Consider the following 25,129-nt stretch of genomic DNA (forward strand, 5'->3'; position numbering starts at 1 on the left):
ATTCACAATAGCCAAGACATAAAAGCAACCTAAGTGTCCATCAACAGATGAATGGATAAAGAAGATATATCTAGGGACTTCCCTGGTGGTGCAGTGGTTAAGAATCCGCCTGCCAATGCAGGGGACACGGGTTCAATCGCTGGTCTGGGAAGATCCCACATGCTGTGGAGCAACTAAGCCCCTGCGCCACACCTACTGAGCCTGCGCTCTAGAGCCTGTGAGCCACAACTACTGAAGCCCGCGCACCTAGAGCCCATGCTCCGCAACAAGAGAAGCCACTGCAATGAGAAGTCCACTCACCGTGACAAAGAGTAGACCCTGGTCACTTCAACTAAAGAAAGCCTGCATGCAGCAACGAAGACCCAACGCAGCCAAAAATTATAAATAAATAAAATAAAATAAAATAATTTTAAAAAAAGAAGATATATCTATATACCATATCTTCTCTACCATATCTACAATATTCCATTGTATATATATACAGAATGGAATACTACTCAACCGTAAAAAAGAATGAAATAATGCCATTTGCAGCAACATGGATGGACCTAGAGATTATCATACTAAGTGAAGTAAGTCAGAGAGAGAAAGACAAATACCATAGATATCACTTATATGTGGAATCTAAAAAAATAGTACAAATGAATTTATTTACAAAAGAGAAACAGGCTCACAGACACAGAAAACAGACTAATGGTTACCAAAGGGAAAGGGTGTGGGGGAGGGATGGATTGGGAGTTTGGGGTTAGCACATGCAAACTATTATATAGAGAATGGATAAACAACAAGGTCTTACTCTATAGCACAGGGAACTATATCCAATATCCTATGATAAACCGTAATGGAAAGGAACATAAAAAAGAATGCGTATATATGTATAACTGAATCACTTTGCTGTACAGCAGAAACTAACACAACATTGTAAATCAACTCTACTTCAACCAAATAAATTTTTTTAAAAAATAAGCTATTGTCATTATGTTGCCTCCACTAGGTCAGGTAAAGCGTTTGCTGAAGGGCTCCTCTAAACTGAGAGCAGCCAAATATCCAATATTGTCCTGTTAGTCCACATCAGATGAAAACAAGCTTCCTAACTGAGTCATTCTTTTCATGACTAACCAACTTATTCAGAGAAGCTCATTATGCCACGACTCTCCACTTAAAGACAGACCTTTGCTCACTATGACAAACCTAAGATGATGAAAGTTTACAGGAAAAGTCATTTGTTTGGATGACTTCTTCGAGCATGCTAGAGTTGGAAGTCTCACATCAATCGAAAGTTTTTCTCCCTTCTAAAGTAGCTCTCTCCACAGATGTAGAAAACAAACTTATGGTTACCAGAGGGGAGAGGGGAGGGATAAATTGGGAGATTGGGATTGACATATACACACTACTATATATAAAACAGATAACTAATAAGGACCTACTGTATAGCACAGGGAACTCTACTCAGTACTCTGTAATGACCTATATGGGAAAAGAATCTAAAAAAGAGTGGACATATGTATATGTATAACTGACTCACTTTGCTGTACACCTGAAACTAACACAATATTGTAAATCAACTATACTTCAATAAAAATTTTTCTTAAAATAAAAATAAAAAACTTAGGAAATATAAGATCCATGATGCTAAAAAATAAACAAATAAATAAAAATAAAGTAGCCGTCTCCAATCCGGACCTAGAGTGGAAATCCCATGAGACACAGAAACCCACAGCACCAGGAAACTATCTACCAGCCTCATTGAACAACCAATTTGGCATCACTACCATGGTGAGGGATGCCTAGTAGAATGGCTGCCTTCCACCCACAGTTTATTGAACTAAAGACAGAGAGCTGCTTATTCATTCATCAGAGGGAAAGGAGTCATCATTGATCAGGCGTGGAAAAGAGAGTCCGCTTAGAGCCTTGGAATCTGAGACATCAGGATTTTCACTGATCAAAAGCTTTCCACATCTCTGGGGTAGTGTTTTCGTAGTAGCTGGTACTAGTACACGTGCTTCGTTCTTCCTCTCTTCTGCTGCTAAATCCCCAAACAGCAAAACACATTTTCACTAAACCCAACTAACACAGGAAGTGATTGGATCAGAAGAACTTATTAATAAGCCAAAGGGCACAACAGGGTCTGTTTCCATCAGTAACTGTCAGTAGCTAGGGGCTCTGGAGGAATTTTTTTTTTAACTTTTTTCCATCACTGCAGTTTGACAGATTCAGAGCATAACTGATACAACCACATTTGAAATACGTTTCTACAAACACCACGGTTAATGTCAGTTCTGCGAAATGTAGGGAGGAAAACGACCAAGGTGATGTTCTAGTTAATAAAAACCTTCCGAGGAAACCATGTGCACCTCAAATGATCACTCTTAGCTTTGTCTGCGAGTATCCCTAGGCTATCTTTGGGTAGCAAATAACCCCAGTGGCTCTTGTTATTCAAGTGTCAGTCCTTCCTAGTAAGACGAGGAAAGTGTATCTGTTACAGAAAGTGTTACCTATTGACTCGGCTTCCGTTAGGTTAGTGCTGTTTGTTGATGGTCTTCCCAAGGGTAAAGACTGATTTGCATTTGAGCTGCTCCCTCCATATTGTTTTCTCCTTATGACAAAGGGCACAAAGGACGACTGGCCTGGGGAACACATCTTAATCCTAAAAGAGACAAGACAATGGACCCCCTTATGACCAAGAATCTGGCACTCAGACTGTTTCAGTAATCATTTGGTTCTAAGGAATAGAATCTACTCAAGCTAGTTTAAGTGAAAGGACAAAGATCTCATGGAAGAAGAAGCCGTATAGATTTCAGGTTCCAGAAAGAGAAGGAATAAAAAAGATAATTTCAAGAAGCTTAACAATAGGCACACATGAATATTTACTCCAGTGCCCCACCATTTACTTGACACAGCTGACCATTCTCTGAGTCTTTGTTTTGCTTGATTCAAACTTTCCAGAGAAGGAATGTGAGTGACCCCTGGCAAACCTCAGATCGACTATTCTAGGAATGCTATGCTTGCCTGTCTCATTACACTGGGCAAAGCCATGTAGGACAGTTTCCCATTCTTAAGACTAATAGCAAGGAACAAGGTAAGCTAGAACAGGAAACTGGTTGTGGCAGCCAGATCCACTAGCATCTTTACTCAGTACCCTAACAAGATATAGGGTAGTGCTATAGCCTGCGGTTTATGTTTGAATAATTGGCAATCTGGATTTGCACCTGAAGAAATTTACCTCCGTACATTTCATACATTATAATCATGTACGCTGGCTCTGGCTTACATGGAAAAATATATCCACGCACAAAGTTAAAGTGGCCAGTCATTCTGTCATTTCAACCGTCCAATGGGTTGATTTCACTGTGGAAAAAAAATATCTATTGAGTCAAAATGTTTGATCTGGTGACCGAGAGCAGACCCAAACTGAAAGGAACAGAAAGATTTGACATGTGCATGGCAAGATAAGTTACTGTGATATTAACTGTGCTTTCTTTTCACTGTGAGGTTAATATTCTTCACTGCTAATTCGAGTTCAGGGGTCAGCAAACTTTTTTCTGTGAAGGACCAGACAGTAAGTAATTTAGGCTTTGCAGGCCTTATGGTCTCTGTCACAACTACTCAACTTTGACATAGTGCCAAAGCAGACATTGAGAATATGTAAATGAATGGGTGTCACTCGGTTCCAAGAAAACTTTATTTACAAAAACAGGAGGCAAGATGGATTGGGTCTGCTAATCTTCTTTGCCAACGTCTGTTCTAGATCATTTCTATTCCTCCTCTCTCAAACCTCTAACTCCTTTTAAAGGAATATCACCAGAGGATACAACCCCCCACCCCTCCTTGTTACGGTCATCAACAAATGTCTGGTTTTTAGACCTAGCTCTCTGTCTCCCTCTTAATCTTTTATGCTTGTCATTGTTCTTGGCAATTTTCCCGCTCATGGAGAAGGTAATTCACCCTATGTCCTCACTTCTCTGTTCCTTGCAGCCTTCAGTTCCAATGATCTTTTCCTTAACCCACCCACTTAATGCACTCACTTTTTCATAGGTCTGTCATCTCCAATAACCAAACTACCTCCAAAATCTTGATTTCCAGCCTCTCACTAACAATCAATCCCTCTTGCTCTAGATACCAATAGCTCTTTGACTCACTGAGGTCACTGGGACTTCCAACCCACTGGCCCTACCACTTTTTTACTGTCTCCCAGCCCTGTCCTCCTATCCCTCCTTGCCCAGTTTAGACAGCAACCATACCGCTGTGTACTCTTATTTTTTTTTTAACATCTTTATTGGAATATAATTGCTTTACAATGTTGGGTTAGTTGCTGCTGTATAACAAAGTGAATCAGCTATACATATACATATATCCCCATATCCCCTCCCTCTTGCGTCTCCCTCCCACCCTCCGTATCCCACCCCTCTAGGTGGTCACAAAGCACTGAGCTGATCTCCCTGTTCTATGCGGCTGCTTCCCACTAGCGATCTATTTTACATTTGGTAGTGTATATATGTCCATGCCACTCTCTCACTTCGTCCCAGCTTACCCTTCCCCCTCCCCGTGTCCTCAAGTCCATTCTCTACGTCTGCGTCTTTATTCCTGTCCTGCCCCTAGGTGCTTCAGAACCATTTTTTTTTTTAGATTCCATATATATGTGTTAGCGTACAGTATTTGTTTTTCTCTTTCTGACTTACTTCACTCTGTATGACAGACTCTAGGTCCATCCACCTCACTATAAATAACTCAATTTCGTTTCTTTTTATGGCTGAGTAGTATTCCATTGTGTATATGTGCCACATCTTCTTTATCCATTCATCTGTCGATGGACACTTAGGTTGCTTCCACGTCCTGGCTATTGTAAATAGTGCTGCTATGAACATTGTGTGTGTACTCCTCTTAACTCCCTTGTCCCTCTTTCCCAGCACTTCACCCATGCCAGGGCTGCACCTGAGCACTGAGTGTGGCTGGAGGAGAAACACAATCATGACGACAGATCTCAGGTGGGTACTCTGCATACCCAACTATCCTACCATGGTTCTCTGGTAGAGTTAACTTTTCCACTCTTGGAGACAATCACTTCACATCTTTTCCACCCTCTGACCTACAAAGTCGCCTTCTCCTACTCACACTTCCTGTTTCATTGGAAAAATAGAAACTACCCGAGCCTGGACTTCCCTGGGCTCACGAACATTTATAATTCAGGATTGGAGGCTGGGGTTCCCTAAAGGCAGGCACCTTTTGTGTTAAGTGCCCACTTTCCTGGCTTGCATTTCTGAAACTCACTGAGGGGATCATGTTAAGTTTTCCCAGAGCTTGAAGGCAGAGAACACTTGGAGACCTAGGGTGGAATCTGTTAACATGGGGAGACATTAATTCCCCCAAGACTGAAAGGGGACTGTGGTTTGGGGGTGGGTGCCAGAAGCGTGTGCTCATGCCCTCTTCCCACACAACAGCTTGGAGAACTGGCACAGCGTTAAGAGAGAATTGCTACAGGGTGTCTCGAGGGAGTCTGGCTCTCAGGCACCAGGGCTCCCAGCCGCCATCTGAGCATTAGGTCACGTGGTTGCCACAGAGCCTCCGGTATCCAAGAAACCACGTGGGACTGGACAACGTCATCAGTGCCCACCTTGACCTAAGACCAGGAGGCCCTCCTTGCATGTTCCGGGTACCATAAGACCCTTGAGATCTCTGCTTAACCCTTCAGCGGGGTCCGTATTATGACTGATGCTGAATTTCCAGCCAGGACGATAGTGGTTTGGAACCAATTCACTTGGGAATTAAAAGAAATGGGACATTTCTTATATCCTATGTAGAAGGGTAAAACGCAGACCCACTACATTTGAGTCTGTACAATGCAACTCAGAGGAAGAAATTTCCACCTGAGGCTTTCTGAAGTGCATTCTTAAGTCAAACACACAACACGTGAATTGGACAAAAAGCAGGATGCTACCGTCCCCAGTGTCCACGGTCCTAGCCCCATGTTTACAACGTAAATACTCAGGCATCCAGCAGGGTTATCTTCTAACAGAAGTATCTTCCAACAGAGGTATCTTCTAAGCCAACGAAGCTTAAACACTTAAAACATCACATTAAAATTCCCACACAGGCCTGTAGAACCACCTGATTTCACTGTACTTTAAAAAAGAAAAAGCTTTTCAAAAGGGCATAGAAAGTCGAAAAAAAATCTCATATCGCCTGGAGTGAGCAAAGAGACCTTGGGTGGGGAGGAAAGTGAGTGGAAATCAATTTTACTTGCTTCGGCCTCACAATGGATTTTGTGAAGTAAAGGGTAGAAAATCAATCTTGGCAAATCAGTGAGAATTTATACACTTGAAGGAGTCCAAAGGTCTCGTAGGGTGTATTAGACAGGAGGACGTTCTCCTCCAGCACATCATGGGGGATACGGCGTGAAGGTTGGGCCCTTTTCTGTACTGAGGAGAGCGTGCCAAGAAAGCCTGCCGCATTCCTCGTCAAGACAAGTCCGTGGCGGAAGCCAAACCAGAGTGCAACTTCCCCAGCCCACACACTCTGAAGGGTGGGACTAGAGAAACACACAGGAAGGCCTGGAAGCTCCTGTTCCCGACTCACCAAAACGAGCCTCCAGGTTACATCCAACAGAAGTCTCCCTTATCCTGCCTCTGATGGTGAGTACCTCTGGCATTTGGGGGCTGCCGGGCCATCTGATAGAAGAGACTTCCCGTGACATCCCCAAGGAATCAGACGGGAAACTAGAGTATGCAAGGTGGGCCTTGAGCAGGAGGCAGACCTGGAGGCTCCTGTCCGTCTCTGGGCTTCACGCTCCTGGGCGTGGAGGAGACATCACAGGTAAGTGCTGAAGGGAAGTCGGGAGAGGGAAGGACCAATGCCCTCTGCCTGAGGGAAGTTGACCACGAGGTGGACCAGTAGCAAACAGCTGCATTTTATAGGCATGTTACTTGGTTTCCCTTCTGGTTTCTATAAACGGTAGTCAAGTCTCCTGTAAAACATCTGCCTAGTTGAAACTGTCCTTCCTTGTCTTGGTCCCATTCGAGCTGCCATCACAAAAACACCATAGCCTGGGCGGCTTAAACAACAAGTATTTATTCCTCACACTTCTGGAGGCTGGGAAGTCTAAGATGAAGGAGGCAGTAGATGTGGTGTCTGGTGAGGACCAGCCTTTGGCTCTTAGATGGCCATCTTCTCACTGTGTCCCCACATAGTGGAAGAGGCAATAGAATGCTCTGGGGTCTCCATTATAAGGGCACTAATCCCATCATGAGGACCCCATCTTTATGACCTAATCACCTCCCAAAGACACCACCTCAAATACTATCACATTGGAGGTTAGGATTTCAACATATGAATTTCGGTGGGACACATTCAGTCCACAACATACCTAGATTTACAGAAGCATCGTGACAGCCAGTACAAGGGAGAGCCGCACTCCCCCACCTCACCCACAGGCAGGCATGCCAGTGACCTTGTACTTAGTGAGCAGGCTCCAGAGGGAATGGAGGCAAGGCTGAGAAGTCCCACTTCTTGGCCCCACCTAGCCCTTCCTTCATTATTGCCAAACTTGTTAATCTAGGCTTGATGTGATTAAAGGAATTATGTGGTCTCTGACAGTCCTGTATGACCTGGGGGAAGTTACCTGACCTCTCTGTGGCTGTCTCCTTAGCTGTAAAATGTATATCACAGGATTATTATAAGTATTAAATGACTTGATGTTTGTGAAATTCTTAGAGCCATGCCTGATATAGAGTAAGCACTATATACGTTTGATTATATAACAAAAACAATCATTATCATGTTATTATATATCGGACCTCAGATAAATTGACACAACATTGATGGTTATTAGCCATTAGTAGGTACGGTAGGCAGAATTCTAAAATGGCCCCCAAGATTCTGGGCCCCTGGTGTACACACTCCTTCTGCTAGTTATTAAATTAAACGCTAATCTAGGTGCTCATTTGAAGGGATTTTGCAGATGTAACTAAGGTCCCAAATCAGGAGATTATCCAGGTAGGCCTGACCTCATCAGGTGGGCCCTTTAGAAGCAGAGATTTCCTCCAGCTGGTCACAGCATAGGAATGCAGGGAGATGTACTACACGGCCTAGAAGAAAGCCAGAATCCATGTTGTGAACTTCCTACGGAGGGGACCACATGGCAGGGAACTGTGGGTGGTCTCTAGATACTGAGAGCGGTCCTCAGCTGACAGCCAGCAGGCGTGAAAACAGGGACCTGAGTCCCACAGGTGCAAGGTACTGAATTCTACCAACAACCAGTCATCTTGGAGGAAGACCCCTGAGCCCTGGACGAGAACTGTGGCCTTAGCCAACACCTTGATTCCAGCCCTGTGAGTCCCTGAGCAGAGAATGCACTCACGCCATGCCCGGACCTCTGACCTACAGAAACTGTGAGATAATAAATTCATGTTGCTTTAAGCCACTAAGTTTGTGATACTTTGTTATGCGGCAATAGAACACTAATACAGCAAGAAAAAAAAAAACACGCAGAACTCGCAAATGCACAGCCAGACGATGTTGTTCAAAGCCCAGACAGCTTCCCCTCCACCCTGCCCACTACTGATAATGATTTTTCACTGACGAAGTCAGTACCAAATACTCTCAGTTCGAAAAAAGCTTCCTTTGCCACGCTGGGCTTGGTCCCACGGGAAGGCACTGTTCGCCAGTATCACTGGCAGGGCAAGGCTGACCCACCTGCTTCAAGACGCAGCAAGTCTGGGGGCTCCCGGGCTGGTTCCCGTGGCTGGGGTAAGAGTTGGGCGATGTTCGCTCTAAAACCGGCACAGCCTCCTGACCTTATGCCGAGACCTTTGACCTAAGGACGTGGCCCCGCCTCCACTTCCAAGGCCTTCTGGGAAACTAAGCCGGGGCTTTAGGACCCAGGAACCAGAGCTCTGGGATTTACTGAAGAAAATAGAAGGCGGGGCGTATAATGGTTAAGAGCTCTGGCTTCTGCATTAAACTCTGGCTTCACCACCTGTGACTTTTTGCAAATTCCTTTCCCCCGTGCACCCCCATCTGTAAAATGGGGGTACCAGAGTTGTGAAGGTTGGAGGGTAAGGCTTATAAAACACTGGTGCGAGGGGTCTAGCCCTTAGCATGCCCTCCAAAATGCGAGCTGTTGTTTAGCTGATTCTTTTGCTGATCAGGTCTTCTACACTAGCCCTAATGCTGGGCTTTCATCGGATTGTAAATGCCCACCTCCCGTGCCCCAGATCAGACAGCAGAGCACATCTCGTTCCATTGTTTCTGAGCCCGAGTGACTGCTTAATGACTAACTGCTCCAGCCTGGAACATGGAGTATCAAACCATGTCAATTAGCCCCAATATAAACGCAGGATAAATCAATCATCCTTCGCTGGCCTCTTCTTGCCTTCTTCTTGTACCAACTGGTCAGCGTTTCTACTGGATAAAACCAAGGGAATGTAGTAAACTTACAATATGAGACTGGGCTACAAGAAATACGTGGGAAGTTTGCACTCTTAAAACAGACAAAGTAATTAGCATTTTTAAAAGATGGTTTCACCATGCTAAAAATTTACATCCCTCATTCAAAAAGGTGGGGTTCTATTAAATGTCACCGAACCAGCTTTGATGATGGAATTTATGAGGCTGTGCCAGATCGTGATGATAAAGCATTCAAAGGTATATATCACTTATAAATATAACCACATCTAGACTCATAAAAATAGACTTCCTATTTAAATAGAATCTTCTTTCTGAGCACTGCTAAGTGAAGTAATTTGAAATTTTCCTAAGTTGCAATGAGGCAGGTGGTGGTATTTTTCCCATTTGTGCAGATGACCATCTATTACATGGATTTGCAAATTGGTTAACTGGCTGGAAGATCTGAGAAGAAAAATGCTGTTCTAGTACTTTTGTACAGTCCTGGGTTAAACTCAGAGAATTTGGCCAAGAGAAGATTAACATAAGCAACATTCTGTCCGATACATTTTCTATGAGAAACCAGGCTATTTAAAAAACAAAAAAACAAAAAACTAGTGTTTTCAAAAAGAAAACTATAGCAAAATGCCTAAGCTCCTTACTCCTTAGCAAATGATTCTCCCGACTAGAGTGTGAGATCCAGAAAGTCAGTACCTTTGCCCATCTCCTTCACTTGGCTACCCTGGTGCCTAGAATAGTGCCTGGCACTCACTAAATATGTCCTGAACAAATGAACTCATGAAATTAACTGAACTAGCAAGTGGTATGCTGTTGGTGTTCGTTTTCTGTCTAAATTCTGAGCGGTTAAAAATGTAAACATGATCAGACCAAGAAAGAAAAAAAAAAAAAGCAGGGAGGTGATATAAATTCACATTGGAATTTCTGAGCACACTGAAAGAGAAGAAAACCCAGTGTCAGTGGAATTTACCACTACAAAGTTTTCATCCCTGCATGGAAATTTCCAGAGCCTATGTTGAAAACCATCTTACAATGGGTCATTTATGAGGAGCGACTGTTTTGCTTAAATGATTGTGTGCCAGCAGCGCCATCTTCTGGGTACCTAGTTGGGCACTTTAGAACAATATTCTGGAGTCTTCTTTTTCATATAGCAAATTGAATTTAGAATCACAAAAAATTACATAGGAAATATCTTTACCGGTCATCTAGGCCATATGTCATCTTACAGGTAAGGATTTGCCTTAAGTGGGTACAATATTTTCTTACTTTCTCTTGATCCAATGGAGCCCCAAATTCATGTCTCAGAGAGAAGACAAACTACAGCCATCATTACTAAATTATATCACAGGTCTCATATAAACCAGAAACTGCAAGGCAGTTAAAATCCATTTGTCGAGCATCTGAAGAGTGCTGTCGAATAGGAATTTCTGCAACAATGGAACAACAGAACTTTCTGCGATGATCTATACGTGTCTGTGCTGTCCAGTACAGAAGTCACTGGCCATGTGTGGTTATTAAACATCTGAAATGTGACTAATGACTCTGAGGAACTGGATTTTTAATTGTATCTAATTTTAATTAATTTACATTTTTTAAATAGCCACATACGGCTAGTGTAGGGTTTCTCAACCTTGGCACTATTGACGTTTTGGGCTGGATCATGCTTTGCTGTAGTGGCTGTCTTGTGCACTGTAGGATATTTAGCAACAGCCCTGGCCTCTACCCACTGGCCAGGCGTACCCTCTCCCTCAGTTGTGACCATCAAAAAAGTCTCCAGACATTGCCAAATACCCCCTAAGGGGAAAAATCACCCCTGGTTGAGAACCACTGGGCCAGTAGCTATTGCACTGAACAGCACGGTTCTAGAAGATGCCTGATATGTATAGGACACTTGGTTGAGAAAAGAACTGCCCACTGTCCTATACTAGGGCAGTGGTGGTCTTGTCATAAGAACAGGGAAGGTTAAAAAAAAATACAGTCAGACGTAGTCAAAGCAATGTCTTGCTTCTTTAATCTTCCTTCCCTTGTAGCAGAGATGGAGCCAGGAGAGTGATACTGGAAACTTCTGTCTCCCTCACAAGTCCCCAGGTTAGCAACAGAAAACCTACACTCGAATCTGGCTGTCTGTCCTCACTGGGGGTAATGGGACAAATTGACTTCCCTGAGTCTCAGGGTCTCACCTGGAGAAGGGGAGAGCATAGTACCCACCTGGTGGGGTTGCTGTGAGAGCTAAATTAGGTGAAGCGTAAAGTGTTCCCAGCTCAGTGCTTGGCACGTTCAACACCATAGTTATTATCTTAGCCACCCTCTTCCAGGCGGCAGGGGGCAGAGGGGTGTGGTGGAATTTTTCATGCCCTCCAACCAATAACACAAAAGTACCCAGTATGTTCCTTTACAAATAAAAATCTCCTTGAAAAAAAAAAAAACTAGCCAAACTCTAATAAACCTGACTTTATTTTAAAATCCCAGTAGCCTCAACACTTGATAACGTTTGTCTGTTGTTTGTGATGCCATTCCCTTGACACATTTAAATGTGGAGGAGAAACCATTTCAGCTCCTCAGGGAGGCTGAGTCCGGTGATCTTATGATGCTGCTTGATCCCAAAGCACTTCCAAATTCTAAGGCGGCATAACTGCATCAAAGAAGGGGGACCTGGAGAAAGATGATAAGACAAGTCACCCATGGGTTTCACTGATCTAAGACTTTTCCCTTCCTTCGTTGAAAGCATACAAGCTATGACACTATTATAAGGCAATAATATGGTGCAGCTTAAGACCATGTTCTGCTTTTTGCAGGAGGCATTTTTAGGCCATCTTCTCTCTTTTCTGGTATCTCACTGAAATGAGTTTGCTAGGTTTTGATTTAGAACAAAGACCTTCAAAGCTCAGTCTCACCAATGGAGGCTTATGGGAGCTAATTTTGGAATTACAAAAGTATGGAATTCCCAGCACTGACAAGAAAATCCATGTTTAATGCCTTTCTTCTCTTTACCTTTAAAAAAAATAAGGTCATATTTCTGGATGCAAATACTTTTATAAATTTAGCAGTTTTAAGATATTCAAATATAAGAAGCTATCAGTGAAGCATAAATGTTACCTTAAGTCATATTTATCTTGTTTTGTTCTTTTTTAACATCTTTACTGAAGTTTAATTGGAGTTTACAAAGGTGTGTTAGTTTCTGCTTTATAACAAAGTGAATCAGCTATACATATACATATATCCCCATATCCCCTCCCTCTTGCGTCTCCCTCCCACCCCTCCCTATCCCACCCTTCTAGGTGGTCACAAAGCACCGAGCTGATCTCCCTGTGCTATGCAGCTGCTTCCCACTAGCTATCTATTTTACATTTGGTAGAGTATATATGTCCATGCCACTTTCTCACTTCGTCCCAGCTTACACTTCCCCCTGCCTGTGTCCTCAAGTCCATTCTCTACATCTGCATCTTTATTCCTGTTCTGCCCCTAGGTGCTTCAGAACCATTTTTTTTTGTTTTTTTTAGATTCCATATATAGGTGTTAGCATACGGTATTTGTTTTTCTCTTTCTGACTTACTTCACTCTGTACGACAGACTCTAGGTGCATCCACCTCACTACAAATAACTCAATTTCGTTTCTTTTTATGGCTGAGTAATATTCCATCGTGTATATGTGCCACACCTTCTTTATCCATTCATCTGTCGATGGGCACTTAGGTTGCTTCCATGTCCTGGCTATTGTAAATAGAGCTGCAGTGAACATTGTGGTACATGACTCTTTTTGAATTATGGTTTTCTCAGGGTATATGCCCAGTAGTGGGATTGCTGGGTCGTATGGTAGTTCTATTTTTAGTTTTTTAAGGAACCTCCATACTGTTCTCCATAGTGGCTGTATCAGTTTACATTCCCACCAACAGTGCAAGAGGGTTCCCTTTTCTCCACACCCTCTCCAGCATTTATTGTTTGTAGATTTTTTGATGATGGCCATTCTGACCAGTGTGAGGTGATACCTCATTGTAGTTTTGATTTGCATTTCTCTAATGATTAATGACGTTGAGCATCCTTTCATGTGTTTGTTAGCAATCTGTATATCTTCTTTGGAGAAATGTCAATTTAGGTCTTCTGCCCATTTTTGGATTGGGTTGTTTGTTTTTTTGATATTGAGCTACATGAGCTGCTTGTAAATCTTGGAGATTAATCCTTTGTCAGTTGCTTCATTTGCAAATATTTTCTCCCATTCTGAGGGCTGTCTTTTCGTTTTGTTTATGGTTTCCTTTGCTGTGCAAAAGGTTTTAAGTTTCATTTGGTCCCATTTGTTTATTCTTGTTTTTACTTCCATTTCTCTAGGAGGTGGGTCAAAAAGGACCTTGCTGTGATTTATGTCATAGAGTGTTCTTCCTATGTTTTCCTCTAAGAGTTTTATAGTGTCTGGCCTTACATTTAGGTCTTTAATCCATTTTGAGTTTATTTTTGTGTATGGTGTTAGGGAGTGGTCTAATTTCATTCTTTTACATGTAGCTGTCCAGTTTTCCCAGCACCACTTATTGAAGAGGCTGTCTTTTCTCCATTGTATGTTCTTGCCTCCTTTGCCATAAATTAGGTGCCCATATGTGTGTGGGTTTATCTCTGGGCTTTCTATCCTGTTCCATCGATCTATATTTCTGTTTTTCTGCCAGTACCATACTGTCTTGATTACTGTAGCTTTGTAGTATAGTCTGAAGTCAGGGAGCCTGATTCCTCCAGCTCGGTTTTTCTTTCTCAAAATTGCTTTGGCTATTCGGGGTCTTTTGTGTTTCCATATAAATTGTGAAATTTTTTGTTCTAGTTCTGTGAAAAATGCCTTTGGTAGTTTGATAGGGATTGCACTGAATCTGTAGATTGCTTTGGGTAGTAGAGTCATTTTCACAATGTTGATTCTTCCATTCCAAGAACATGGTATATCTCTCCATCTGTTTGTATCATCTTTAATTTCTTTCATCAGTGTCTTATAGTTTTGTGCATACAGGTCTTTTCATATTTGTTTTCATATTCTGCATTCAGAGTTGTCCCAGTGCTTCAACTCACAGGTGAAAAGTGAACTAGCACAAACCTTGCATAGGGATCCAGACAAGTGTTTACATCTTAAGACAGTGATTCTCAAGGGGGGAGGGGAGTATTTTGCTCCCTAGGGACACTTGGCAATATCTAGAGCTAATTTTGTTTGTCACAACTTGCGGGGGGGGGGGGGTGTTGCTATTACCATCTAGTGGGTGGATGACAGGGATGCTGCTAAACATCCTACAGTGCACAGGACAGGATGGCCCCCGTCTGGCCCAAAATGTAAATAGTGCTGAGCTTGAAGAACCCTCTCATAGGGTAAAAAGATGGGAAATGATTTCCCATCCCCAGCCCCTGCACTAAATTGTAATGGGAATTCCCTTTTGGTTATTAAAAACTTTTTAAAAGGCAAAGCTGTATACCTTCAAGAATCCCATAAAGCAGTAGCCCTCAAGCCTGACTGGGGAGGGAGGGGCTGCGAGGGCTTTAAACTCCACCCCAGGGATGTTGCTTCAGTTACTGTCGGGTGGGCCTGTGCATCTGGTTTTTGTAAAGGCACGTGTCCCAGGTCATTGTATTGTGTGGCCAGGGTTGAGAATGCAACCAAAAGGGTACAGTGGCCTCTAACTTTGATACCAAGCAGGAACCTGTGGGGCTCCAGGGCACGAAAGCCCTTCCGTGTCCCCCATTTCTTGGTTACAGGAAATAGGCTTCATTCAGCCTCCCTGACCTTCCCTGAGTTCCAAGAAGCAGGTTCAAACCGATGCTAATTAGGGAAGGGAGGGGATAAGGAGACAAGGGAGGAACAGTCAAGAGAAACAACAGTGCAGCCTTGGGGCAGGGTCCTGGTTCCCCTCAAGGGACACACATAACAATATCTTTGAGCTGTTTTGCAGATGCTGAAGCCCCCACCAGGTGGGAGAAGTTAACTGCATGCTGACCACAAGCACGGAGACCCCAGACCAGTTGGAACCAGAAGGTTCCAAGTTCACCACCAACCAATCAGAAGAATGTCCAAGAGCTGATCACACTCTCCTTGAACCATTACTATAAAATTCCTCACTACCCCCTCCAGGTCGGGACACAGTTTTGAGGGCATTAGCCTGCCGTGGCCCCCTTTGCCTGGCAAAGCAATAAAGCTATTCTTTTCTACTTCACCCAAAACTCTGTCTCCGAGATTTAATTCAGTGTCAGGGTACAGAGGCCGGATTCGGCTTCAATTTCCTATAGCATCACCGCAAGCTACAGGATAAACTGGGTTGCATACTTCTCAGGTGATGGAAAACAAGAGGTAGAAACAGACATATATACAAGGAAAGAAAGAAAGGAAATATTTTCAATCAGGTCCTCAGAGCACATTCAGAAGTTCCCTGTTGAAATTGAGGGCACCTTCCAGATATGTTCAATGTACTCAAGGCGTATATTAATGAAGGATTTCCCAGTGTGCTCAAAGCATTTATTAACGAGCTGCAAAAGGCATAGTGTAGGGCAACTGAACTTAATCTCCTCTCACTAAGGCACTTTGAAGGAAGTTACTAATCACATGTGCTAGATACAATGTCAGGGATAAGTGCCAGTATAAAGATGAATATAACCCAGGTTGAGTTCTATTCATTTTTTTTCCTTCTGATTTTAAAAGAAATTAAAACATTACTGCGGGCCCCTAAAAACATGGTGGACCCCACGCATTGTGCCATCTGTGCCTGCTGGAGAAATCGGCCCCGTCTATAGAGATACAATTTTTTTGAAAACAAGAAATTGTCAAAGTGCGGGCAGAGTTGCCCGGGGGTGACCCCACTGCTTTTCATAAAGGGGTTTCTATTGGACTGTTCCTTGTGCCTCGGCTCGGGGAGCACAGGCCTTGTTTGGGGGGCCCCAAGGCAGGCTATGGCCACAAGTACACTGGGGCAGTGGGTGTAGCAGGAAGAAGGATTCAGGGGCCACTTTACAATTCTGCCCAGAGCCCTAATTCTCAGCATGTGGGGAGAAAATAACCAGGTCACATGACATCAGAATCCTTCTGGGACTTCCCTGGTGGCACAGTGGTTAATAATCCATCTGCCAATGCAGGGGACACGGGTTCGAGCCCTGGTCTGGGAAGATCCCACATGCCACGGAGTAACTAACTAAGCCCACGCGCCACAACTACTGAGCCTGCGCTCTAGAGCCCGCATGCCACAACTACTGAAGCCCACGCACCTAGAGCCCGTGCTCCACAACAAGAGAAGCCACCACAATGAGGAGCCCGTGCACCGCAACAAAGAGTAGCCCCCGCTCGCCACAACTAGAGAAAGCCCGCGCTCAGCAATGAAGACCCAACGCAGACAAAAATAAATAAATAAAATAAAATAAAAAATAAAAAATAAAAATAAAAAAAGAATCCTTCTGGTAGGGAAGCCTACTTCAAACTCCCACAACCCCTAAGACTCAACAAAGTCCACACTCTGGTAAAAAAAAGCAGGTCCTGAGCTGGCTGCTCTCCACCTCTAGGGACAAGTAAGAATGCAATCTGAGGGGTCTCTGCTCCCCACCCCAGCCCACCCGTGACCTCGCAGCCCAGGGAAGTGCCCCTACACCCTTGCACACTGCTCAACCCCAGTGTTTAGTGGTTTGGGTCAGGAGTGTCAGTTTTTATTTATAGAGGAGTGTGGACTCAGTGTTGATTAACTTATTATATTGGATTGGCCAAAAAGTTCATCCGGACTTTTCCATAAGATGGCACGGAAAACCCGAACGAACTTTTTGGCCAACCCAATAGTAAATGTCTTCCGATTGCTGTGCATCATGAAAGTAATACCGTGTCATACTCAATGAGTTGCATTCTTACCCCCCATCCCACAAGCCAAATGCCCAGTAGTTCAGCCCATCTGTACTGCAGTAGGACATCCTGGGGCATTGTACAACCCCAAAGACGCTTCTGCTGCATCACTCTAAAGCATGGCTTACAAATACCCTATGATGTCACTTATATGTGGAATCTAAAATATGACACAAGTGAACTTATCTCCGAAACAGAAACAGACTCACAGGCATAGAGAACAGCCTTGTGGTTGCCAAGGGGGAGGGGGAGGGATGGATTGGGAGTTTGGGGTTAGCAGATGCAAACTAGTATATATAGAATGGATAAACAAGGTCCTACTGTAGAGCACAGGGAACTATATTCAGTATCCTGTGATAAACCATAATGGGAAAGAATATGAAAAAGAATGTATATGTATAAGTGAATCACTTTGCTGTACAGCAGAAATAAACATAACATTATAAATCAGCTATACTTCAATAAAATAAATTTTAAAAAAAATAAAGCATGTCGTACACCTGAAACTAACACAACACTGTAAATCAACTAAACCCCAATAAAAATTTTTTGAAAATACAGCATGTCTTAGGTAACTTTAACATTTTAAAACAATATCTTAATTCTTTGAAAGCTGGCCTATCCCACAAATGAACATTAGATCATCCAAACAGCCTGTCTCCAACATGCCAAAGAGCAGGATGGTTATTTATTATATAACCAGTACTGTACCTTGCTGAATACTAAACTATGTCAGCTCCCCACGTTTGGTGAAGGCAGAGCGCAATCTTTTTCATAAGACCCGAAGTCAGAACTCGGTAAGTACCTGCCTCCTGCTAGAGCCCACAGGAGTCTATGGATTAGGGCTTAGATTCAGGCAAAGGAGAAGCACCTTCTCTCTGCAAGAAGAGCTGGCTCAGGGGGCTCTCTGGAGGCACCAGCTCCAAGGGACGGTGGCCTTCAGCATTCCTGGCCTGGGTGTCTGCTCCAAAGTCCATGAGCAGGCAGGCCAGCTCCCCACTGGACGCCCTGGCCACTGCGTGCAGAGGGGAATCCAGCCCCCGGCCTTGGTTCACGCTCGCTCCTAAACAGTCACGAGAACAACAGAGTCAGCCAAGGAGCAGAGTGCAAGCACCCCCTTCTCAAAGCACTGCACCTCAAAATTCCCTAACAAAAGGGCATCCATAGCAGGCACAGTAGTTCTCCTGAGAAAACGGGAGGTGACTTGATTCCATTTAATCATATGGGGAAAATGCCACTTGACAATGTGACTGAATGTACCACATGAGCTCTATGACATATGAGGTTGAAAACCTCGCCTTTGAGCACTCTACACAGGTGTGATACATGCAAGAAGAATCCTGGTGGCATGAAAGCTGCACATTCATTATTAATGGAGCCCAAATATTAGCCAGTACAGGCCGGAAGTGAGGCTAGACGGTGAAATCTCATCTATGGCAATTATCCACATTTACACGCCGAGCAACTGCCGTGAGGTTTAAACCAGAGACTTGGGACCATGTGATCTGGACTGTGAAGGGCAATCAATTATGGCAGCACTGCCTAGATTGGGGTGGCCAATCCCAAGATCACAGGGAAGGTGGCAAAGCCCTCCTCTTTGGGGATAAGGTAGAATTTGAGGACCATCCCCACCCAATTCCATCCTCACTCTCTCAACAAATCCCTACCCCAGTCCAGATGCTGGCTCCCACTGCAATGGTTGGGAAATATGACTTTGCCTGAGCTGCTGCCCCTCTAGTAAAATGGGAATCTATGGCCAGTCAACAAATGTTAATTAAATTGTTCTTGTATTGGTCTTAGCTTTGTGAGGGATGCCAAACATGGCCCTTTCCTGACTAGGAGCTTAAAATCCACCTAGGGTAATAGAAGAAAGAGAGGGAGAGAAGGAGAGAGAGAACCAATCTCCTAATTCATGGTAATGGCTGCCAAGTGAGTAGAAGGCAATGAGAACCGTAAGAGCATTCAGCGGAGGGCAAGATTACTGGATTTCTAAAGAATAACCAGGACTCAAATAATTAAAGAGGTGATGAAGTGGTATCCCAAGTGTTGAAGAAGGGGCTGGATAACAGCAGGAAGGTGAAAAAGAATGATGCGACCTACGACTTTTCAAAAATATAATATTTACAATGGACTAAAAATGGGGCAAGTTCTATTTCCAAATCAAAGAGAACTGGTGAAGGTGGCCCCAGATCTGAAGATTCAGGCCCAATCCAGCAGCTGTGCAAGTTACTCAGGGCCTAATAATATCAATGGCCAGAGGGAGGGAGGAGAAACTAATAATCATTGAGGACCATCCTGGGAGATGTCATCATCATTATCATTATTATCACTACTCTCATTACAAGTGAGAGAACTAAAGTTGAAACAGTTTAAACTAATTCCCCACGGAAACACAGTCAATGTGAACTCTGATCTTGTCCGACTCCATTGCCCGCGCTCTTTCCTCTGCTACAATAGAAAGAGCTTTCAAATACCTTTAATTTACTTTTCATTTACTTTCCTTGTTATGTTTTGCTTTTGGTTTTACCTGATTCCAGAAGCTTCTTGGCACAGGCCACCTGCAGGTTTTCACAAGCCAAATATAACGGTGTGCCCAGGTGGCTGATGTTACGGTCAACGTCGCCCCCATGAGCCACAAGAGACTCAATGCACTCCACGTGGCCTGCAGCCCAAAGTGGGAGAAAACAGTTACAGCACAAATTCTTGTAGCTAGGGAAACACCACCTCGCCCATTTTTTGTGTGTGTAAATTTTCCAACAACTTATCCAGCGACCAAAAGCTACTTCCTCTATTTAGAATAGGGAATGATCTTCAACACTGTCACCAGTTAATGGGTTGACTATAAGACGGCATCTGTAGCTCCGGGTGGAACTCCACTTGAGTTTACCAGCCACGGTAAGCAACGCGCAGCCTTTTTCAATTGTTGGTGGCTTTGTAACCAGCCTGATTACAGAAATCAAAGTGAGAGCTGAGAAGAGGTATGGAACAACAGGGACTAAAGGTGGACCTGGAGAAGAAAGGGCACAGAGGGGACCGTGGAACAGGGAAGGAAAGTTACAACCTCACCAAGGGCAGGCCCTGGGACAAACAGGCCACGGTGGGCACAGGTGAGGCTTAGAAGAAGGTGCCAAATCCAACGTGAGTGAGGCCCAGTGTGGCCAACTAGGTTTGGTGAAAGCAAAGAATCACTCTTCCTTGGTCTAGGACATCATACTTGAAACATTGCTCCTTTGCATTTATCTTGTTATACCATTTTAGTTCTATGTGTCCAGTGAATACGATGAGTTAACATGTCTCCTCGTGAAGAAATGCCAGTGCTTTGGGAGATAATTATAATATGGGTGGATCCAGTCAAATGGGGCTGCTGTAAAGATGATGGGAAGCCATTTTGTGAAGCCACTGCGGAAATAGCCCTCGGGGCAAGGTACGGTCACCATGACGTTGAGGAGGAGGAGAAATATCAGAGAAAAGTAAAACTTAAAATTTTAGTTCTTGTCTCAGAGTTAAGAATAGCAGGAAAACTGTGACTTTATGAAAAGAATTATCCCAGATGAATAAGTTCTGGGGATCTAATGTACAGCATGGTGACTACAGTTAATAATATATATACTGTATATACTGTACTTTAAATTTGCTAAGGGAGTAGATCTTAAATGTTCTCACCACAAAAAAAGGTAACTATATGAGGCAATGGATGTGTTAATTAACTTGATTATGGTTATCCTTTCACAATGTATACGTGTATCAAATTATCACACTGTACACCTTAAATATATACAATCTTATTTGTCAATTATACCTCAACAAAGCTGGGGATGGGGAGACTTACCCCAAACTGTATATAACATCTTATATTTCCAAAAATTGAAAGTTTGTTTCACTTAGCAAACTTAGGTGGCCCTGAGACAATATTCTTTAAGGCCTTAAAACAGAAGACTATAATTTGTTTTATAAAATAACTTGACTTTATGGGGTCATGGGTTCAACAACACATTCCACAAATTCTGATGGATAGTCTACTATATGCCAGGCCCTGTTCCGGAAACACAGCAGTAAGCAACATTCCAAATGTTCTAAAAGGGTGCTTCTCAAACTTACTGTGCATCAGAAATCACCTGGAGGGCTTGTTAAACAAAGCACAGATGGCTGGACCCCACCCCCAAAGTTACTGATTCACCGGGTCTGGAATGGGGCCCAAGAATCTGCATTTGCATGCCAGGTCAGGCTGACGCTTCTGGTCCCAGGATCCACATACTGAGAACAACTGCTCTGTATACCTCCTTTTCCCTCTTCCCTTCAACAGTAAGATGTCCCTTGAAGGAGTGGGTGGAAAACTTCAATTCTCAACAGATTTACCTCTCTTAGCAGCTTCGTGCATGGGGGACGCCAGATCACTCTCAGGGTGGGGACTAGCTCCGTGCTGCAGAAGCAAATTCACACAGTCCAGGCTGCCGCTGACACAAGCATTAAACAGGGGAGTATGCCAGTCTGTAGTAACACCATTCACCTAGAAAGAAAAGCTCCAGCATGAAGGCGGGCAGTGGGGTATCCTGGATTCAGACCTAAGCTCCACCATTTTCAAGCTATTATTTCACCTGTCTGAGCCTTAAATTCCACAGCTACAAAATGGGGACAAAAAATAACAAATTCCCCAAAGTTGTTGCGAAAAACTGGATGAGGTATGGAATGGAATGCACCAAGAACGTTCCCAGACCAGGGACTGAACCCATGCCCCCTGCAGTGGGAGTGCGCAGTCCTAACCACTGGACGGCCAGGAAATTCCCACTAATCACCTTATTTTAAACATGACATCCTAGACCCATCCCACACCAATCCAATTTCCCCACAGAAGTTAGAGTAACCTTTTAAAATTGTTAATGTATTATTTTTTTTTAATTTAAAAATATCACTTTCGGGACTTCCCTGGTGACAGTGGTTGGGGGTCCACCTGCCAATGCAGGGGACACGGGTTCGATCCCTGGTCCGGTAAGATCCCACATGCCGCAGAGCAACTAAGCCCGTGCGCCACAGCTACTGAGCCTGCACTCTAGAGCCGGCAAGCCACAACCACTGAGCCCGTGAGCCACAACTATTGAGCCCATGTGCCACAACTACTGAAGCCCGTGCGCCTAGAGCCTGTGCTCCGCAACAAGAGCCACCGCAATGAGAAGCCCGCGCACCGCAACGAAGAGTAGCCCCCGCTCGCCACAGCTAGAGAAAGCCCATGCACAGCAACGAAGACCCAACACAGCCAAAATTAAATTAATAAATAAATTTTAAAACATCACTTTCATCCAAATATAGAGTGAACACAAGCCAAAGATTTTATTCAGCTCATTCATTAATGAGGGAACCAGTAAAATGGCAAGGATGGCTAAAAGGAGAATTTATATAGTCAGTCAATGCAATGCTGAAATAAATTTGGTAATAGATACAAAACTGGTTAATATCCTATAGGGCCATAAAACTATAATCTTTGGGGCTATGTTTTCTAACACTGGAAATCAGACTGAAACTTACAAGTTAACATCTAACTTCACAGTGTTTGGGCTATAATTGAATGGCAAAGAGCAAAGCCAAACGCAGATGCATTTTCCTCTATCAAGGAATTCTTTGGTGAAGCTGTTAAACGATGATACTGTGAAGACAGTGACGTCATTCTCATGCCCTATTTCCACGCCAGGCCAGGACTAGTGACGCATGAAAGATGTCCAGGGTGCAAACTTTAAGGAGACACTCGCTCCCAGGGTTACAAAAGTGCTGAACGACCCTGAGAGTGAGCAGCTCTTTAGAGTTTGCACCCTAGGCTCCTTTCTCGCCTCTGCTTAGTCCTGGCCCTGTTTCCAAGTTTGGGGTAAGTTTTCTTAACCAAAATATAAACCTCATGATGCACTCATCTATGGCTCTCGGCTGCTCTCAGGACAAAGCCCATTTTCTTGGCATGGTCAGCAAACTTGTTTGTGTTCTGACCCCTCTCACCTGCTCTACTCTGCCGCTACAAGGAATTATTTTTTTCAATTTTTTAAAAATTTATTTATTTTATATATTTTTGGCTGTGTTGGGTCTTCGTTGCTGCACGTGGGCTTTCTTTAGTTGCGGCGAGTGGGGGTTACTCTTTGTTGCGGTGCGCGGGCTTCTCATTGCGGTGGCTTCTCTAGTTGCGGAGCACGGGCTCTAGGCACGCGGGCTTCAGTAGTTGTGGCACGTGGGCTCAGTAGTTGTGGCACACAGGCTCAGTAGTTGTGGCTCACAGGCTCTAGAGCGCAGGCTCAGTAGTTGTGCGCACGGGCTTAGTTGCTCCGCGGCATGTGGGATCTTCCCGGACCAGGGATTGAACTTGTGTCCCCTGCATTGGCAGGCGGATTCTTAACCACTGCGCCACCAGGGAAGTCTCTAAGGAATGATTTGAAGGAACGATTTGAAGCCCTCACTTTCACTTCTAGGCCTTTGCGTTTGTTGTTCCCAGTGGGTGGGAAGTCCATCATTTCCCCCAACCCACCGTTGAGCTGACTAACTCCAACAGGTCCTTTAGGTTTCAACTGTAACATCATTTCCTGTAGGAAGCATCTTTTGACTCCCTCTCTCCATCAGAAATAAATGGGTTAGGAACACTTCTATGTGTTCCCAACAATCCCCTTACTATTAATACTCATTACACTGTAGTAGTTTGCCAAATATGGCCACAGATTCTCTGCCCAGGATGCATATCCCTTTGCAGAGTGGCTTAGTAACTCCTCCCATCCCAAGATGGAGACTATCTTTTCAATCCTTGAATCTGGGCTTGCCCACATGAATTGCTTTGGTCAATGGGACAGTTAACAAGTGTGATGCAAGCAGAGAGCTTGCCCTCTTTTGCTGCTCTCGGAATCCCTGCTACCATGTGAACAGGCCCGGGCCGCCTGCTAAAGGATGAGAGACCACGTAGAGATTTTCTGTCTCCCCAGACCTCCCAGCCATCCCAGCCAAGGTCATCATGAAGTAGCCTGCCCCAGCCCATCTATCAGCTAACCTCACATGCCTCAGTAAGCCCAGCTGAGGTTAGCTGAAGCAGCCAGACCAGAAGAGCTGTCCAGACAGCACAAGGAACTGTGAGATAAATGGCTACTGTCTTAAGTCATTAAGTCAGGGTGGTTTGTTACACAGAAGAAACTAACAGATAAAAACAGCGTATTGAAATTGCCTGCTGTGGCTGAGATACTATGCATTAAACAAACTCATTTCCTCTCTCTTGGGCGCAGAGGCATACTACACTTGCCCGCCTCCCTGGCAGTTAGACATGGCCTGCATTCTGGCCAATGGGATATGAGCAAAAGTGACATATGTCACTGCCAAGACTGGCCCTTAAGAAGCTTCCATTCACAATCCTCCATGTCTTTTCCCCTTCTGGCCACCTGGAATGGAGCACACATGGGAGCCACTTGTTGAAGACAGCGGAGCAACAGGATGAAAGGAGCCTGCGTCCTTGAATCACCCTTGGAAAATAGCCACCCAACTGGGAACACCCACACTGGAGTCTGCGTTGAACAAGGAATAAACTTTTATTATATGAGGCTACTGAGATTTCAGGGTTTATCTTTTGAAGCAGTTAGTGTTACATGCCGCCATTTACCTGTTTATCTGGTCGTCTCCTCATTTAGTTTAGAAGTTCCTGAAAACCTTTATCTAGAGTTAGGCACATAATAAATGCTCAGTACAGACTGGTTGAGAAAAGATGAGAAACCCATACAGAATTTCCTGATCAGATTTTCCCATCACTTCTGAGCAAGAGGGTACTTAAGTTAATAGAAGATCCACTGGTCCCTACTTTCAAATTCAATGATTTCGTATCTTCCTTCTCTAGAATCTCATTATGTCATCCCGATTCCCATTCTCCAAATAATAATCACACGCCTTAGCCCTCTC

The 25,129-nt window shown here is 44.0% G+C and overlaps 1 protein-coding gene across 3 annotated transcripts in view; it reads right to left on the bottom strand.

Moving 5' to 3' along the window:
- Positions 1-11,832: 11,832 nt before the first annotated feature.
- The window catches only part of ASB9 (ankyrin repeat and SOCS box containing 9), a 31,915-nt gene continuing 18,618 nt past the window's right edge, over positions 11,833-25,129 (bottom strand). Inside the window, exons 4-7 of one of the 3 annotated variants that reach the window (XM_082447278.1) lie at positions 21,584-21,734; positions 19,755-19,889; positions 18,099-18,290; positions 11,833-12,048 (exon numbers count right to left, since the gene is read on the bottom strand). In XM_082447278.1, coding sequence (XP_082303404.1) covers positions 11,924-12,048; positions 18,099-18,290; positions 19,755-19,889; positions 21,584-21,734 — 603 coding nt within the window. In that variant the 3' untranslated portion in view covers positions 11,833-11,923. Of the gene's footprint in view, positions 12,049-18,032; positions 18,291-19,754; positions 19,890-21,583; positions 21,735-25,129 lie in introns of all 3 variants that reach the window. The other 2 variants (XM_082447279.1, XM_082447280.1) reach the window with 2 other exon arrangements.

Source organism: Balaenoptera physalus (genome assembly GCF_965194825.1).
Source record: "Balaenoptera physalus genome assembly, chromosome: X".
NCBI lineage: Eukaryota > Metazoa > Chordata > Mammalia > Artiodactyla > Balaenopteridae > Balaenoptera > Balaenoptera physalus.